The 19,690-nt window shown below is 44.7% G+C and overlaps 1 protein-coding gene across 1 annotated transcript in view; it reads left to right on the top strand.

The window, feature by feature from the left end:
* Positions 1-10,437: 10,437 nt before the first annotated feature.
* Positions 10,438-19,690, top strand: part of pkhd1l1.1 (PKHD1 like 1, tandem duplicate 1) — a 291,976-nt gene continuing 282,723 nt past the window's right edge. Inside the window, 5 exon segments of the mRNA XM_072468659.1 lie at positions 10,438-10,501; positions 12,544-12,649; positions 18,574-18,660; positions 18,744-18,888; positions 19,173-19,254. Coding sequence (XP_072324760.1) covers positions 12,583-12,649; positions 18,574-18,660; positions 18,744-18,888; positions 19,173-19,254 — 381 coding nt within the window. The 5' untranslated portion in view covers positions 10,438-10,501; positions 12,544-12,582.

The raw sequence follows: 19,690 nt of genomic DNA, 5'->3' as shown, positions 1-19,690 counted from the left end.
GGGTTAAAAGCCTTGTGTTTGACTGCAGTGCTCATGCTATTTTTAAAAAATAATTTTTTTCCCGGGCCTGGGTGCTTTTAGGAGCCTGAAGAAGAAATTGACCATGAAGGAATGTGCTTTTCAGTCTGGGCTAATGCACTGTTGTTTGACTGGGGTCAGTCCCTGGGGAGTTAATGTGCCTTCAATCCCAGGAAAGTTAATTTGTTTTTCATCTGGGGGAGATGATGTCACTGCTGGGTGGAGCTAAGAGATTCAGAGAGAGATTTTTGAGAAAGCTTTTGAGGAGGTCCGATCCAGCAACCATTGTTTTGGTCACAAGTAAAGGCAGTTTTCTCTCCCAGTAGGATAGTTCTAAAAAGAGCAATAATATTGTAAAGCAGAGCAGTCTGTCTAAAGACAAGGACAAGGCTGAAACAACCCGGTTGAAACAGCTATTTGAAGATATTCAGCCAGAGTCTGAAGGGGTTCTAACAGGAGCCAACTATATTTTATAAATCAAGTATTACTCTGCCATGCTGATTTTAAGATAAGTTGAGAGCTATGTGTTTCTTTTCTTGTTGTTTAATGGAAAACGGAGTTGTAGTTTTTAAGGGGTAGTTACAAACTGTTCTTTTCAGGTGTGATGTTAAAGAGATTAATATTGTATTCATAATAAAGTTTGTTTGAAAAATGCCCAAACCCTATTTTTCACGCTATCACTCCTGGAGTGAATCATTCTTTCCGCACAGCCTAACAAAATAATCCAAAATATTGGGGTTTTGGTCCAGTTTCCTAACACTGTTGGGGTCTGGTCGAGGAGCGCAATAAAATTGGAGGATTGGGTCTGGGATCATAAGCATAATTCCTTGCTTGGCTTGGGGTTATTGAACTTGAAGACTGTGAGTCTGTTTAGAATGATTTCATTCTTTCAGGTTTTGACATTTAAATTGGGAGGGACTGGAGAGGCTCTTTCAATTGTAAAAGTTTACCTGGGTGTGGAAGAGATTACTCGGGATGGTTTACAAAGGGAGACTAAAGCAAAACGTTTGGGTTTGACGGAGAGGCTGCAGTTAACCTGATCTAAAGGGGGGAGGAAGGCAAGGATTATACAAGCCATAGCTCAACATTTAAACTTGCCAGAGCCACAGCCTGAATCATTAGAATTAGCTAGAATTCAATTACAAATTGAAGTGAAGAAATTGGTGATAGAAGCAAAGGAAAAGGAGAGATTGGCAATGGCAGAAGTAAAGGAAAAAGATAAGGTTTTTCAAAAAGAAATGGAAAGGAGGAAAATTGACGTAGAAATGGAAAGATTAGCAAAGGAAGAAAGAGATAAGGAAAGAGAGAACATAGAACATAGAACATTACAGCGCAGTACAGGCCCTTTGGCCCTCGATGTTGCGCCGACCTGTGAAACCACTCTAAAGCCATCTACACTATTCCCTTATCGTCCATATGTCGATCCAATGACCATTTGAATGCCCTTAGTGTTGGCGAGTCCACTACTGTTGCAGGCAGGGCATTCCACGCCCTTACTACTCTCTGAGTAAAGAACCTACCTCTGACATCTGTCCTATATCTATCTCCCCTCAATTTAAAGCTATGTCCCCTCGTGCTAGACATCACCATCCGAGGAAAAAGGCTCTCACTGTCCACCCTATCCAATCCTCTGATCATCTTGTATGCCTCAATTAAGTCACCTCTTAACCTTCTTCTCTCTAACGAAAACAGCCTCAAGTCCCTCAGCCTTGCCTCATAAGATCTTCCCTTCATACCAGGCAACATTCTGGTAAATCTCCTCTGCACCCTTTCCAATGCTTCCACATCCTTCCTATAATGCGGCGACCAGAATTGCACGCAATACTCCAAATGCGGCCACACCAGAGTTTTGTACAGCTGCAACGTGACCTCATGGCTCCGAAACTCAATCCCTCTACCAATAAAAGCTAACACATCGTGCGCCTTCTTAACAACCCTCTCAACCTGGGTGGCAACTTTCAGGGATCTATGTACATGGACACCGAGATCTCTCTGCTCATCCACACTGCCAAGAATCTTACCATTAGCCCAGTACTCTGTCTTGCTGTTATTCCTTCCAAAATGAATCACCTCACACTTTTCTGCATTAAACTCCATTTGCCACCTCTCAGACCAGCGCTGCAGCTTATCTATGTCCCTCTGTAACTTGTGACATCCTTCCGCACTGTCCACAACTCCACTGACTTTAGTGACATCTGCAAATTTACTTACCCACCCTTCTACGTCCTCCTCCAGGTCATTTATAAAAATGGCAAACAGCAGTGGCCCCAAAACAGATCCTTGTGGTACACCACTAGTAACTGGACTCCAGTCTGAACACTTCCCATCAACCACCACCCTTTGTCTTCTTCCAGCTAGCCAATTTCTGATCCAAACTGCTAAATCTCCCTGAATCCCATGCTTCCGTATTTTCTGCAGTAGCCTACCGTGGGGAACCTGATCAAACACTTTACTGAAATCCATATACACCACATCAACTGCTTTACCCTCATCCACCTGTTTGGTCACCTTCTCAAAGAACTCAATAAGGTTTGTGAGGCACGACCTACCCTTCAAAAAACCGTGTTGGCTATGTCTAATCAAATTATTCCTTTCCAGATGATTATACACTCTATCTCTTATAAACCTTTCCAAGATTTTGCCCACAACAGATGTAAGGCTCACTGGTCTGTAGTTACCGGGGTTGTCTCTATTCCCCTTCTTGAACAAGGGGACAACATTTGCTATCCCCCAGTCTTCTGGCACTATTCCTGTTGACAAAGATGACTTAAAGATGACTTAAAGGGCAGCACGGTAGCATTGTGGATAGCACAATTGCTTCACAGCTCCAGGGTCCCAGGTTCGATTCCGGCTTGGGCCACTGTCTGTGCGGGGTCTGCACATCCTCCCCGTGTGTGCGTGGGTTTCCTCCGGGTGCTCCGGTTTCCTCCCACTGTCCAAAGATGTACAGGTTAGGTGGATTGGCCGTGATAAATTGCCCTTAGTGTCCAAAATTGCCCTTAGTATGGGTGGGGTTACTGGGTTATGGGGATAGGGTGGAGGTGTTGACCTTGGGTAGGGCGCTCTTTCTAAGAGCCGATGCAGACTCGATGGGCCGAATGGCCTCCTTCTGCACTGTAAATTCTATGATAATCTATGATAAACATCAAAGCCAAAGGCTCAGCAATCTCCTCCCTAGCTTCCCAGAGAATCCTAGGATAAATCCCATCCAGCCCAGGGGACTTATCTATTTTCACCCTTTCCAGAATTGTTAACACCTCCTCCTTATGAACCTCAAGGGATAATTTGAACTTCAGAAACTGGCTCTGCGAGGAGAACATCAACTTCAATTGTTGAAGTTAAAATCAGAAGCTGAGGAAGGTCTAGAGGAGGAAGACATTTCCTAGACAAAAGCTCAGTATAGATATGTTTAAATATATTCAAGCATTGCCAAGATTTGATGAGAAAGATGTGGAAGCCTTTTTCAGTTCATTTGAGAAATTGGCTAAACAATTGAATTGCTCAAAGACCATGTGGGTAGTGCTGGCTCAAACAAAGTTGGTAGATAGAGCTAGTGAAGTGTTTGCATCACTATCAGAGGAAGTTTCTAGGGATTATGATGAGTGGGGGCAAACCACCTTAAGTGCATATGAACTAGCTCCAGAAGCCTACAGACAAAAGTTTAGAAATGTAAGGAAAGAACCAAGTCAGACATATATAGAATTCCAAATAATTAAACAAAATAATTTTGATAGGTGGATAAGAGCATTAAATATAGACCAACCAGATGGCGCCCCTCGGGAAACAATTATTTTGGAGGAATTTAAACATTCATTTCCCACAGTAGTGAGAACTCATGTGGAAGAGCAAAGAGTTAAAACTGCTAGACAGGCAGCAGAAATGGCAGATGATTTTGAAATGGCTCACAAAACCAAGTTTGGTTTTCTGACATTAATTTAAATCTGTGAAGGACAGAAACTGGGGAATTAAGAAATTCACAGGTGGTCAATGGAAACGGGGTTCAGTTGCTTATGTTAAGGAGAGTTTGCCTCAGGTTAAAAAAGAAACCTATAATAGTGGAAGAGAGATAAATAAAACTGAGTGTTTTCATTGTAATAAAGTTGGGCATGTGAGGTCGCTGTGTTGGTGAATTAAGAAATGCACTGTGAAGACAGACTTGGTAAAACCGGATACACCAGTGGTTTATTAAAGTGGGAGGAAAAACCACTGTCCCAGTGGAAGAGGTACCAGAACATTTTAAGGCTTTAATTTTTAAGGGTAAGGTTTACCATGTGTACAAGGTGGAGTATGTAAGGAGATTAAGATCATAAGGGGTACAGGAGCAAGTCAACCTTAAATGGATGAGGAATAACAGGAAGACAGAGTACTAGGCTAATGGTAAGATTCTTGGCAGTGTGGATGAGCAGAGAGATCTCGGTGTTCATGTACATAGATCCCTGAAAGTTGCCACCCAGGTTGAGAGGGTTGTTAAGAAGGCGTACGGTGTGTGAGCTTTTATTGGTAGAGGGATTGAGTTTCGGAGCCATGAGGTCATGTTGCAACTGTACAAAACTCTGGTGCGGCCGCATTTGGAGTATTGCGTGCAATTCTGGTCGCCGCATTATAGGAAGGATGTGGAAGCATTGGAAAGGGTGCAGAGGAGGTTTACTAGAATGTTGCCTGGTATGGAAGGAAGATCTTATGAAGAAAGGCTGAGGGACTTGAGGCTGTTTTCGTTAGAGAGAAGAAGGTTAAGAGGTGACTTAATTGAGGCATACAAGATGATCAGAGGATTGGATAGGGTGGACAGTGAGAGCCTTTTTCCTCGGATGGTAATGTCTAGCACGAGGGGACATAGCTTTAAATTGAGGGGAGATAGATATAGGACAGATATCAGAGGTAGGTTTTTTACTCAGAGAGTAGTAAGGGCGTGGAATGCCCTGCCTGCAACAGTAGTGGACTCGCCAACACTAAGGGTATTCAAATGGTCATTGGATAGACATATGGACGATAAGGGAATAGTGTAGATGGGCTTTAGAGTAGTTTCACAGGTCGGCTCAACATCGAGGGCCGAAGGGCCTGTACTGCGCTGTAATGTTCTCTGTTCTATGTTCTATAAGGAAACATGTAGTTTGGAAGGGGTATTGCCTGAGAAGGTGATAATATGTGGAATTAATGGTGAGAGCAGTAGTGTGCCATTATGGTGAGGTTAGAGAGTCCAGTGAAAAGTGGAGAGGTGGTAGTAGGAGTAATAGAAAAATTACCTTTCTCAAAGGTACAATTTAACCTAGGTAATGATATAGCTGGATCACAGGAGGGAGTGCAGCCGATTGTGGGTGAAAGGCCAGAAGGGCATTGGAGGGCAGGGCTCTTCCCTCAAGGATATTCATGAACCAGTTGGCTTGTTTACACCAATCCGACCACTTCATGGTCGTTTTTACTTGAGACCAGTTTCTATTTCCAGACTTTTTCATAGAATTATATAGGTGGAGGCCATTCAGCCCACCGGGCCTGTGCTATCTCTTTGCAAGAGCTATCCAATTAGTCCCACTCCCCTGTTTTTCTCTGGATTCCGCAATACTTTCTTTTTCAATGGATTCGACTTTTTGAAAGTTCCTGTTGAATCTGCTTCCTCTGTGGCAGCACCTCCAGATCACAACAACTCGCTGTGTGAAATAATCCTGCTCATCTCCCCTCTGATTGTTTTGCCTGTTATCTTAAATCTGTGGCCTCTGGTCCCTGACTCTCCCGCACCGGAAACACTTCCATCCTATTTACTCTTCAGATTTTTAAAACCGGAATTGATATTTTGAAACCGCTGCGGGGTTGAATCCTTCACATTCCCAGTGTAGGTTTATAGATCACAGCAATCCGGCCACCGCCACTCTGTTATATTCCATGCTGGTTTTCACAGACCCTTCTCTCTCTCTCACCTGGTTACAAATGCGCCCGCTTACAATTATGTCTGTTCAGAGATTCTGGGCTTCTTGACAGATTTCGAAATGATTAGAAAATAAAGTAGCACACAGGACGTTGAAGTTAATGCCCTCGATTGTCTCACTGATCCACCAGGAGTAAGGGGGGTAGATGTTCACCCAACTACTGGTGTTGCTGTGACAGGTGAGTTCATTCACATTTAATTTGGACAGAATCATAAATGATCTGGACGAAGGTATGGGTGGCCTGATTAGCAAGTTTGCAGATGATACTAAGATTGGTGGAGTTGCAGATAGCGAGGAGGACTGTCAGAGAATACAACAAAATATAGATAGATTGGAGAGTTGGGCAGAGAAATGGCAGATAGAGTTCAATCCAGGCAAATGCGAGGTGATGCATTTTGGAAGATTTAATTCAAGAGCGGACTATACGGTTAATGGAAGAGTCCTGGGGAAAATTGATGTACAGAGAGATCTGGGAGTTCAGGTCCATTGTACCATGAAGGTGGCAATGCAGGTCGATAGAGTGGTCAAGAAGGCATACAGCATGCTTGCCTTCATCGGATGGGGTATTGAGTTCAAGAGTCGGCAGGTCATGTTACAGTTGTATAGGACTTTGGTTAGGCCACATTTGGAATACTGCGTGCAGTTCTGGTCGCCACATTACCAGAAGGATGCGGATGCTTTAGAGAGGGTGCAGAGGAGGTTCACCAGGATGTTGCCTGGTATGGAGGGTGCTAGCTATGAAGAAAGGTTGAGTAGATTAGGATTGTTTTCGTTGGAAAGACGGAGGTAAAGGGAGGACCTGATTGAGGTCTACAAAACTATGAGAGGTATGGACAGGGTGGATAGCAACAAGCTTTTTCCAAGAGTGGGGGTGTCAATTACAAGGGGTCACGATTTCAAGGTGAGAGGGGGACAGTCTAAGGGAGATGTGCGTGGAAAGTTTTTTACGCAGAGGGTGGTGGGTGCCTGGAACGCTTTGCCAGCGGAGGTGGTAGAGGCGGGCACAATAGCATCATTTAAGATGCATCCAGACAGATATATGAACAGGCGGGGAACAGAGGGAAGTAGATCCTTGGAAAATCGAAGACAGGTTTAGATAAAGGATCTGGATCGGCGCAGGCTGCGAGGGCCGAAGGGCCTGTTCCTGTGCTATAATTTTCTTTGTTCTTTGTTCTTTGAGACACAGAGATGGAGAAGCTAACAGAGGGGGCGGGGGTAGTCCCCATGGATTCACCATTCAGCAGTTTGTTGAGTTAATCTGCCAGCAATGAACTTTCACTTTCAGTGTGCAACGTGATGGAACCGGGAAGGGGCACGTTTCATTCGTGTTTTGAAGAATTGGGTCTCTTTAAGAAGTGGGTGAATAGCTTTGTTATGCTCACAATTCCTCTTGGATCTACTCCATAATGAACAGCATCAAACTCCTTGAACAGTCCTTGATGACATACTCAGTATCCGATTACCAGAAATTTGGAGAAGAGCATGTCTAAACTTGTCACCTATTGTTAATGTCGTTAAGGATTAGTGTAAGGGGGAGCTGTCCTCGATCTGGCTTCTAAAGTTTCTCATTGCCCTTGTTTTCCAACATGCCTGCGCTAGTTTCCCAAAAGCAGATTAGTTGACACCTCTTATGTAACAACACAAGACAGAACATTCTGGAAACACGAACGAAGAAAGAAGCAAAACATTTCAGGTCAACCACCTATCGTTAACTTAAGAAAAGGTGGGGCAGTGAGGAAATAACACAGGGTAGTTTTGTAATAGACCCCATCACAGCAGGAATCACACGTGGTTATTAATTTAAAAATCTGAAGTACATTTCAAGTATGAATTTAATAATGTGAATCATTCAAGAACAACTAAAGACTTGCATTTACTTAGCACCTCTCATAACCTCAGAGTGACCTCGGGTTGCCCCATACTTTATTGGTGCGCCCAATAAAGTATTTTGAAGCGTAGTCAGTGTTGTAATGTAGGAAATGCAGCTGCCAATTTATGCACAGCGAGATCCCAAAGCAGCAATGTGATTAAATGTGTTTTAGCGATTTTGGCTGAGGGATAAATATTAGCCGGGACACCAGGAAAAATTCCCCTACTTTTGTTTCAAATAGAGCCCTGGGATCCTTTACATCCCCCTGAGATGGTTTAACATATCCCATTTGGAAAATTGTAAATGCAAATCCGTTGTTTAAGAAAGATGGGAGAAGAAAAGAAATCAAGAAATTATAATCCTGTTAGTTTAACATTTGTTGTAAGAAAGTTATTGGATTGACGTTAATCTATAAATAAGGACAGAGTCTTTGGGCACTTTGTGAAGTTTGAGCTGATTAGAGAGAGAGCTAACATAGATTTGTAAAGGTGAAATGAAATGAAAGGTAGCTCATATCTAACAAATTCAATTGAATTTTTTCAGCAAGTAACTAAAGTAGTCGACAGTGGAGTGTCTATGGATGTAATTTATGTGGACTTCCAGAAGGCATTGATAAAGTTCCACATATGAGACTGTTAGCTAAAATTAAAGCAAATGGAATTGAATGCAAATTATTTAACTGGTTAGGCAATAGTTAGGTGGTAGAAGATAGAGAGTAGGGATAATGGATATGTACTCGGAGCAACAAGTGATATTCCACAAGAAGCCTCAACTATGGGCGGCACGGTAACACAGTGGTTAGCACTGTTGCTTCACAGCCCCAGGAACCTGGGTTCAGTTCCCGGCTTAGGTGACTGTCTGTACGGAGCCTGCATGTTCTCCCCCGTGTCTGCGTGGGTTTCATCCGGGTGCTCCAGGTTCCTCCCACAAGTCCCGAAAGACGTGCCGTCGGGTGAATTGGACATTCTGAATTCTCCCTCCGTGTACCCGAACAGGCGCCGGAATGTGGCGACTCGGGGCTTTTCACAGTAACTTCATTGCAGTGTTAATGTAAGCCTACTTGTGACAATAATAAAGATTTATTATTATTTATTATTCACTATGCAGCATTCACTTAGGTAATATAAAAGATAGCCATACACCCAGGCTTGCCAAAGGCACAAAGATTGGTGATGTACTCAGTATTATAGATGGGAGCATAACATTCGAAAGAGATTTGATGAAGTGAGTAGTTGAGCATTCGAGTCAGGAGCTGGGATGTGTTGCTGCAATTATACAGGGCCTTGGTGTGGCAATATCTGGAGTATTGTGTGCAGTTTTGGTCTCCTTCTCTGAGGAAGGATGTTCTTGCTCTGGAGGGAGTGCGGCAAAGGTTTACCAGACTGATTCCTGGGATGGCGGGACTGACGTATGAGGAGAGATTAGGTCGGTTAGGATTGTTCTCGCTGGAGTTCAGGACAATGAGGGGGGATTTCATAGAACCTATAAAATTCTAACAGGACTGGACAGGGTAGATGCAGGAAGAATGCTCCCGATGGTGGGGGAAGTCCAGAACCAGGGGACACAGTCTGAGGATACGGGATAGACCATTTAGGGCAGAGAGGAGGAGAAATCTCTTCACCCAGAGAGTGGTGAGTCTGTGGAATTTGTTACCACAGGAAGTATTTGAGTCCGAAACATTGTCTGGTTTCAAGAAGCGGTTAGATATAGCACTTGGGGTGAAGGAGATCAAAGGATATAGGGGAAAGCAGAATATGGGGGGAAAGCAGGATTAGGCTATTGAGTTGGATGATCAGCCATGGTCATAATGAATGTCAGAGCAGGCTTGAAGGGCCGAATGGCCTCCTCCTGTTCCCATTTCCTATGGTTCTATGAAACTGTGACAAATTAATTTCAATTCACTTGTGTGAGATCATCCATTTTGGATGAAAATCAGGGTATTACTTAAATCATGAGGAAAGCTAGGGGCAGCAGAGGTCCAAAGAGATTTAGGCGTCCATGTAGACAAATCACTAAAATGCAAACCTCAAGTACGTAAAGATAGTTGGCGAGGACTGGATGGGCCGAATGGTCTTCTGTGCCATAAGTGAGTGGTGTGGCTGCCTGGGCCAGAATTGATTATCATGGTGGTGAGCTGCCATCTTGTGAAACTTGATCGGGGCTTTAAGCTGTCGCCTCTTCTCACTTTAGCAAGGTTGGCATGTGGGGATCTCTGTCCACTTTTTGCCAACAATCCCATTCCTTTATGACTGTGCAATCGTACCGAACTGGGGAGGCAGAAGGAATAATAGTATCAAGAGGCAAGTATATCATTAACTTGAGAATTACAATTAAAAGGGAGGTTATCAAGTGATGCATTGTAAAATCCGAGCATTCAGAAAATGTAAAAGCAAATTATAAACAGACAGAATTTCATTGCGTATTGTAGTTACATTCACTTCGATAGTTCAGGCATTGAGGTGGTTGCTTTGGGTATAATTAGCCATTGTCCACCTATCATTAAGAGTATCTATTAAAAGCACCAAGAGCCAGGCTTGGGTGTCCAGGTGACACTTCCTTGGGCTGGTGTTTACAGCCAAGTTGCTAACAGTGACCACAGTGTGCCTCCTGTGAATGTTTGTGATGTGATCACTCCACATTGGCGATACAGACTTTACCAAGAAGGAGCTGTTTACCTGTAGCCTGGGGAAAGGTAAGAGAATGGCAGGAGATCGAAACACCTACTCAACAAACTCTTACTCTCTCATCGCGAGTTCCAATATTGGAATGAGCCAAAGAGCCCCCTGCATTGGGAGCTTGAACTAGGACCATAAAAATAACGGTTCGAGAATGCTCGAGATTGTGGTGCATGGATAGGGTTTAGCCTGTCTCTTTATGTAAATTCAATTGACTTCCTCAGTTTTCTCTGAACAAGTCATATTTAACAGGTTTATTCATCAGGAATTCTATACAATAACACATAGATCGAGCAAATCAGAAATTCCATACAATAACACATAGACTGAGCAAATGAGAAATTCTATACAATAACACATAGATTGAGCAAATGAGAAATTCTATACAATAACATAGATTGAACAAATAAGAAATTATATACAATAACACATAAATTGAGTGAATCATAAATTATATACAATAACACAGATTGAGCAAATCAGAAATGATATACAATAAGACACAGATTGAGCAAACCTCGCATGGTGGACAGTAACATGTAGATGGGGACAATCTGGAATGTGTGCAATAATGTATAGATTAGGTGGATGTAGACTTGAAGGATGACTCCCTCTGTCACAGAATAATTCACATTTGTGTTGCTCTGATTTGACGTTTTGTGCTCCAAATTCTGACTGAATTATGGGAGATGTTTACATCCCGTCAAGTCAAATCAATGGGGGAAATACTGAGCTGCCCCTTTAATGTTCCGTGTCTCATGCTCCCAGTCGGGAGAACATTTTGTTTGTGCATTTTTAAAAATTCTTGTTAGAAAGACTGTCATTTTTTGAAGTGTTGAAATGAACACCATCTTACAAAATGTACAGTAGCAATCTGGTTTGAAGATCACTGCTGCTTTACATATGGGGATACATGGGCAATGAAATAAGATTCAGCATGGAAACTCTGAAGCTATAGGCAGCACGGTGGCACAGTGGTTAGCACTGCTGCCTCACAGCGCCAGGAACCCGGGTTCAATTCCAGCCTCAGATCACTGTCTGTGCGGAGTCTGCACGTTCTCCCCGTGTCTGCGTGGATTTCCTCCGGGTGCTCCGGTTTCCTCCCACAGTCCAAAGATGTGGTTAGTTGGATTGACCATGATAAATTGCCATGCTATGGGCAGCACGGCCGCACAGTGGTTAGCACAATTGCGTCACAACAGCTTCAGGGTCCCAGGTTCGATTCCCGGCTTGGGTCACTGTCTGTGTGGAGTCTGCATGTTCTCCCCGTGTCTGCGTGGGTTTCCTCCGGGTGCTCCGGTTTCCTCCCACAGTCCAAAGATGTGGTTAGTTGGATTGACCATGATAAATTGCCATGCTATGGGCAGCACGGCCGCACAGTGGTTAGCACAATTGCGTCACAACAGCTTCAGGGTCCCAGGTTCGATTCCCGGCTTGGGTCACTGTCTGTGTGGAGTCTGCATGTTCTCCCCGTGTGTGCGTGGGTTTCCTCCGGGTGCTCCGGTTTCCTCCCACAGTCCAAAGATGTGCAGGTTAGTTGGATTGGCTGTGATAAATTGCCCTTAGTATTGGGTGGGGTTACTGGGTTACGGGGATAGTGTGTGGGCTTGGGTAGGGTGCTCTTTCCAAGAGCTGGTACAAACTCGATAGGCCGAATGGCCTCCTTCTGCACTGTAAATTCTATGATTCTATGACTCGATGGGCCGAATGGCCTTCGTCACTTTAGCGATGCTATGATTCTATGAACCCAAATTGAATTCTAAATTATTTTAAACAGCAAATGAGTGCTATCTCAACCACACTACACTTGAATGAAAGGTGCTTTTTATACTACTTATTTAAACCCATTGGAATGATCAAATGAGAACAGCAAAATCTGGAAATACTCAGTACGTCTGGCAGCATCAAGTCAGTGATCCTTCATCACACTGCATATCTAGCAGGCCCTGGGTAAGGTGGGGGGTTGTCTGTGATAACCGAGCAGGAATAATTCAGTGACAGTTTGTGGATTATCTGTGACACAGTCTGATGTTAGCTGATGTGCACCTTCACCTTACAGCAAACACGTACCAAAGGGGAACAGGAGCTGTGGGATAGGATGGGAGGCCACTCGCAGTGGTGGAGTCTGCCCATCATTCTCAGTCTCTGCTCACTGGACAGCTCAGGTAACTGTCAGCAAGGGGGGTACGGGTTTTCAAAATCATTGTTATCAAACTGCACTTCATCAATTAATCCATTTAAGTGGGAGCTATTGTCTGTCTATCTATCTATAGAACAGTAGAAAGGTTACAGGACCGAAGGAGGCCATTCGGCCCATCTTGTCCGTGCCAACCCGAGGACATCCAGGTGCCCTTTCTAATCCCACCTTCCTGCCCCCGGCCCATAGCCCCTGTACCTTACAGCACTAAAGGTGCACATTACTTTTGAAAAGAGTTTAGGGTCTCTGCCTCCACCACCAACTCGGGCAGCGAATTCCAGACTTTTACTCCTGCCTTATCTTTGTGTTTCCATGGCAATACTGAATCTAACTGAATTGTGATCACTATCCCCGATATGGTGACCAACAGTCACTTCACCCACTGGCCCTTCTTTGTTCCCCAAGACTAGGTCTAGAATTGCATCTCCTCTCGTTGGCTTTGTCATTATTGGTTGGAAAAATGGTCCTGGACACACTGCAGGAGTTTTTATCCCTTAGTTCCCCCGATACTGTTTGATTCCCAGTTGATATTGGGACAGTTAAAGTCTCCAACTATTATTGCCCTCTTGTTCTTACAGGCAGAGATTTGCCCACATATTTGTTCTTCTATCTATCTTTCACTATTTGGGGGTCTGTAGTATATTCCCAGTAGTGTGACTGCCCCTTTTCTATTTCTAGGCTCAACCCATAAAGCCTCGCTTGTTGACCCGTTTAGTTCATCATCCCTTCTCACAACTGGAATTGATACTTTAACCATTACTGCTACTCCCCCTCCTCTATATCTCCCACTCTGTCGTAGCAGAAGATCCTGTATCCAGGGCTATTAAGCTGCCAATTTTGCCCTTCCTTTAGCAAGGTTTCCATTATAGCAATGACATCCTGCTGCCATGTGTCTACCTGTGCCCTAAACTCGTTGACCTTGTTTGTAATACTCCTTGCATTGAGGTATAAACAGTATAACCCTGACATTTTCCTTCGCTGGATACTTTTTAAACTTTGCTTCTCCTGTAATTTTTGTCATTTTTCTAATATTCTTGGATTGCAGTAGGGCAGCACGGTAGCACAGTGATTAGCACAATTGCTTCACAGCTCCAGGGTCCCAGGTTCGATTCCCGGCTTGGGTCATTGTCTGTGCGGAGTCTGCACGTTCTCCCCGTGTGTGCGTGGGTTTTCTCCGGGTGCTCCGGTTTCCTCCCATAGTCCAACGATGTGCAGGTTAGGTGGATTGGCCATGCTAAAATTGCCCTTAGTGTCCAAAATTGCCCTTAGTGTTGGGTCGGGTTACTGGGTTATGGGGATAGGGTGGAGGTGTGAGATTGGGTAGGGTGCTCTTTCATAAGAGCCGGTGCAGACTCGATGGGCCGAATGGCCTCCTTCTGCTCTGTAAATTCTATGATTCTATGTAATTCCAAATCTATCACTCGCTAAAGTTCTACCTCCATTTTCCTGATATGAATCTGACCTACCTGATCCAGCTCCTGGGATCCCATCCCCCTGCCAGACAAGTTTAAATGCTCCCCAACAGAACTAGCGAAAGTCCCCGCGAGGATAGAGGTCCCATCTCTGCCTGGGTGCAACACGTCCGGTTTGTACAGGTCCAACCTTCCCCAGCACCGGTCCCAATGCCTCAAGACTCCGAATCCTCCCCGGCTGCACCATTTCTCCAGCCATGTGTTAATTTGATCTATCGTCCTATTCCTGCTCTCTCTAGCATGTGGAACTGGGACTTATCCTGAGATTGCTACATTTGAGGTCCTGGACTTTAGTTAATCTCCTAACTTCCTGTACTCGGCTTGCAGCTCCTCTTCCCTCAGATTACTGATGTCATTGGTGCCAATATGAACCACGCCCACTGGCTGTTCACCTTCCCTCCCCAGAATGCTCTGCAACCACTCTGTGACATCCCAGATCCTGGCACCATAGAACATAGAACATTACGGCGCAGTACAGGCCCTTCGGCCCTCGATGTTGCGCCGACCTGTGAAACCACTCTAAAGCCCATCTACACTATTCCCTTATCATCCATATCCAACGACCATTTGAATGCCCTTAGCGTTGGCGAGTCCACTACTGTTGCAGGCAGGGCATTCCACGCCCTTACTACTCTCTGAGTAAAGAACCTACCTCTGACATCTGTCCTATATCTATCTCCCCTCAATTTAAAGCTATGTCCCCTCGTGCTAGACATCACCATCCGAAGAAAAAGGCTCTCACTGTCCACCCTATCCAATCCTCTGATCATCTTGTATGCCTCAATTAAGTCACCTCTTAACCTTCTTCTCTCTAACGAAAACAGCCTCAAGTCCCTCAGCCTTTCCTCATAAGATCTTCCCTCCATACCAGGCAACATTCTGGTAAATCTCCTCTGCACCCTTTCCAATGCTTCCACATCCTTCCTATAATGCGGCGAGCAGAATTGCACGCAATACTCCAAATGCGGCCGCACCAGAGTTTTTTACAGCTGCAACATGACCTCATGGCTCCAAAACTCAATCCCTCTACCAATAAAAGCTAACACACCGTCCGCCTTCTTAAAAACCCTCTCAACCTGGGTGGCAACTTTCAGGGACCTATGTACATGGACACCGAGATCTCTCTGCTCATCCACACTGCCAAGAATCTTACCATTAGCCCAGTACTCTGTCTTGCTGTTATTCCTTCCAAAATGAATCACCTCACACTTTTCTGCATTAAACTCCATTTGCCACCTCTCAGACCAGCGCTGCAGCTTATCTATGTCCCTCTGTAACTTGTAACATCCTTCCGCACTGTCCACAACTCCACCGACTTTAGTGTCATCTGCAAATTTACTCACCCATCCTTCTAAGCCCTCTTCCAGGTCATTTATAAAAATGACAAATAGCAGTGGCCCCAAAACAGATCCTTGTGGTACACCACTAGTAACTGGACTCCAGTCTGCACATTTCCCATCAACCACCACCCTTTGTCTTCTTCCAGCTAGCCAATTTCTGATCCAAACTGCTAAATCACCCTGAATCCCATGCCTCCGTATTTTCTGCAGTAGCCTACCGTGGGGAACCTTATCAAACGCTTTACTGAAATCCATATACACCACATCAACTGCTTTACCCTCATCCACCTGTTTGGTCACCTTCTCAAAGAACTCAATAAGGTTTGTGAGGCACGACCTACCCTTCACAAAACCATGTTGACTATCTCTAATCAAATTATTCCTTTCCAGGTGATTATACATCCTATCTCTTATAAAGCTTCCCAAGACTTTGCCCACAACGGAAGTAAGGCTCACTGGTCTATAGTTACCGGGGTTGTCTCTACTCCCCTTCTTGAACAAGGGGACAACATTTGCTATCCTCCAGTCTTCTGGCACTATTCCTGCAGACAAAGATGACTTAAAGATCAAAGCCAAAGGCTCAGCAATCTCCTCCCTAGCTTTCCAGAGAATCCTAGGATAAATCCCATCCGGCTCAGGGGACTTATCTATTTTCACTCTTTCCAGAATTGCTAACACCTCCTCCTTATGAACCTCAAGCCCTTCTAGTCCAGTTGCCTGAATCTCAGTATTCTCCTCGACAACATTGTCCTTTTCCTGTGTGAATACTGACAAAAAATATTCATTTAGCACCTCTCCTATCTTCTCGGACTCCACGCACAACTTCCCACTACTGTCCTTGACTGGCCCTACTCTTACCCTCGTCATTCTTTTATTCCTGACATATCTATAGAAAGCTTTAGGGTTATCCTTGATCCTACCTGCCTAAGACTTCTCATGTCCCCTCCTGGCTCTTCTTAGCTCTCTCTTTAGGTCCTTCCTAGTTAACTTTTAACTCTCGAGCGCCCTAACTGAACCTTCATGTCTCATCTTTACATAAGCCTCCTTCTTCCTCTTGACAAGTGTTTCGGCTGCTTTAGTAAACCACGGTTCCCTCGCTCGACCACTTCCTCCCTGCCTGACAGGTACATACTTATCAAGGACAAGCAGTAGCTGTTCATTGAACAAGCTCCACATTTCCATTGTGCCCATCCCCTGCAGTTTTCCTCTCTATCCGATGCATCCTAAGTCTTGCCTCATCGCATCATAATTGCCTTTCCCCCAGATATAACTCTTGCCCTGAGGTATATACCTATCCCTTTCCATCACTAAAGTAAACGTAATCAAATTGTGGTCACTGTCACCAAAGTGCTCACCTACCTCCAAATCTAACACCTGTCCTGGTTCATTACCCAGTACCAAATCCAATATGGCCTCGCCTCTCGTTGGCCTATCTACATACTGTGTCAGGAAACACTCCTGCACACATTGGACAAAAACGGACCCATCTAAAGTACTCGAACTATAGCGTTTCCAGTCAATATTTGGAAAGTTAAAGTCCACCATAACAACTACCCTGTTGCTTTCGCTCATATCCAGAATCATCTTTGCAATCCTTTCCTCTACATCTCTGGAACTTTTCGGAGGCCTATGGAAAACCCCTAACAGGGTGACCTCTCCTTTTCTGTTTCTAACCTCAGCCCATACTACCTCAGTAGACGAGTCCTCATCAAACGTCCTTTCTGCCACCGTAATACTGTCCTTGACTTACAATGCCACCCCTCCCCCTCTTTTACCACCTTTCCTGAGCTTACTGAAATATCTAAACCCCGGCACCTGCAACAACCATTCCTGTCCCTGCTCTATCCATGTCTCTGAAATGGCCACAACATCAAAGGCAATATACCATCCTTGATTCACATTTGCGGCCACAGAAGTATCTGTCTGTGCCCCTAACTATTGAATCCCTGCCATTTGTTTTCCTCCCACCCCTCTGAGCAACAGAGCCACCCATGGGCCATGAACTTGGCTGCTGCTGCCTTCCCCTGAGAGGCCATTCCCCCTCCCCAACGGTATCCAAAGCGGTAATACTGTTTGAGAGGGGGATGACCATAGGGGACCATGCACTGCCTTCCTGAGACTTTATTTATTTTTATTTTTTTATAAATTTAGAGTACCCAATCAATTTTTTCCAATTAAGGGGCAATTTAGCGTGGCCAATCCACCTACCCTGCACATCTTTGGGTTGTGGGAGTGAAACCCACGCAAACAAGGGGAGAATGTGCAAACTCCACACGGACAGTGACCCAGAGCCGGGATCAAACCTGGGACCTCGGCGCCGTGAGGCAGCAGAGCTAACCCACTGCGCCAATGTGCTGCCCTCCTGAGGCTTTTACTGTTCCTGTTGGTCACCCATTCCCTTTCTGTCTGTGCAATCTCACCTGTAGTGTGACCACCTCGCTAAACATGTTATCCACGCCTTCCTCAGCATAGCGGATACTCCACAGTGAGTCCACCCACAGCTCCAGCTCTGAAATCTGGTTAGCTAGAAGCTGCATTTAGCTACACCTTCTGCACACATGGTTATCAGGGACGCTGGAAGGATCCCTCGTTTCCCACATTGCGCAGGATGAGCATATCCCGATCTACGGTCTCCTGCCATGACGTCCCTCTCGATTACGTCAGTTACTCCCTTAAAACATTTACGTTAGCTAGGGGCCTTATTTACATTAGCTGGGAACCTTGTTTCTTACCAAACACTTCTGTTGTAATTGTACAGTAGTACTCGAAAAATCTTTTCTTATAGTCCCTACCTTAGTACTAAGGAAGACTGACTTTAATAGATTGAAAATACTCACAAGGAGTTACTTGGCAATCAACTGCTTTAGTTGGTGCCAGGTCACTTTCTGAACTGGCATTTGCTGACCACTCTTCCTCCGGTTGAACAGTGGGTCCTCTGCAGTCCCATCCCTGGTTTTAGTGACCGAGCCGAGTTTCCCCAGAAAGTCTGTCTGTCTATCTGATTATCTCTGTCTGTCTGTTTATCAATCTCATCTTTCAATATCTATCACTTGCTTATTATGCACTTATTTATTTTCCAGTTTCCCAAACTGTTCCCAGTGTTTTGAACATCTCTCCCCGCCACGGGAGCATAAATGGAGCAACCAGGCTGACGATCGAAGGCCGGGGTAAGGCTGATTCCGGTGCCTCCACTACAAGCTGATTGTTAATCTCTCCTGCTGCTTCTCACATACTTTGGCTGTTTTCACAGGGTTGTCGGCAGAGAAACCGTTTGATTACACAGGAGCAAGCGAGACGCTGGGTCTCAGCGTACAGCTGCTATCCGAGACCAGCTCCATTCCCTGTGATGTAGAGAAAGATTCCAGCCACCAAACACAAATCATTTGCTGCACCAGGTATTGATACATTCCGTCTCCCTGTGCCAGTTCACCCGGCAGTTTCATTGCATTAGTAAAGGTTAGGAAAAGTAATCACTGAACACCATCGAGACAGAAAGAGATAGATAAGCATTGCTGGCAAGGCCAGCATTTATTATCTATCCCTTTGATACCCTGCTGATCAAAACAATGGTTTTTAAATGTTGCTTTTGTCTAATGGTCAGAGCTTTGCTGATGTTCGTACAGCTGCAGTGTATAAAAGATCCTGCGTCAGATTTAATGAATGTTTTTCCTTGTTTTAGACCTCTACCAAAGGACAGCTATCATGTTGTAGTGAGTGTAGACGGAGTTCCTATTGACGGCAACAACAGGATGATCTTTAGAGTAAGAGCAACATTTTTACACTCACGTCCTTAGATGAAGAGCAAACCTTTCATATGCTGCTGATTACAATGGTTTTTACTTGGTTTATCGTGAAGCATTACCTTAATAATTAATTAATAATTAATAATCATTATTGTCACAAGTAGGCTTACATTAACACTGCAATGAAGTTGCTGTGAAAAGCCCCTAGTCCCCACATTCCGGCGCCTGTTCGGGTACACAGAGGGAGAATTCAGAATGTCCAATTCACCTAACAGCACGTCTTTCGGGACTTGTGGGAGGAAACCGGAGCACCCGGAGGAAACCCACGCAGACACGGGGAGAACGTGCAGACTCCGCACAGACAGTGACCCAAGCCAGGAACTGAACCTGGGACCCTGGAGCTGTGAAGCAACAGTGCTAGCCACTGTGCTACTGTAATCACACAGTAACATGT

The sequence above is a fragment of the Scyliorhinus torazame genome, chromosome 11 (assembly GCF_047496885.1).
Source record: "Scyliorhinus torazame isolate Kashiwa2021f chromosome 11, sScyTor2.1, whole genome shotgun sequence".
In the NCBI taxonomy this organism is placed as follows: domain Eukaryota; kingdom Metazoa; phylum Chordata; class Chondrichthyes; order Carcharhiniformes; family Scyliorhinidae; genus Scyliorhinus; species Scyliorhinus torazame.
This window is presented reverse-complemented; position numbering and strand designations above follow the sequence as displayed.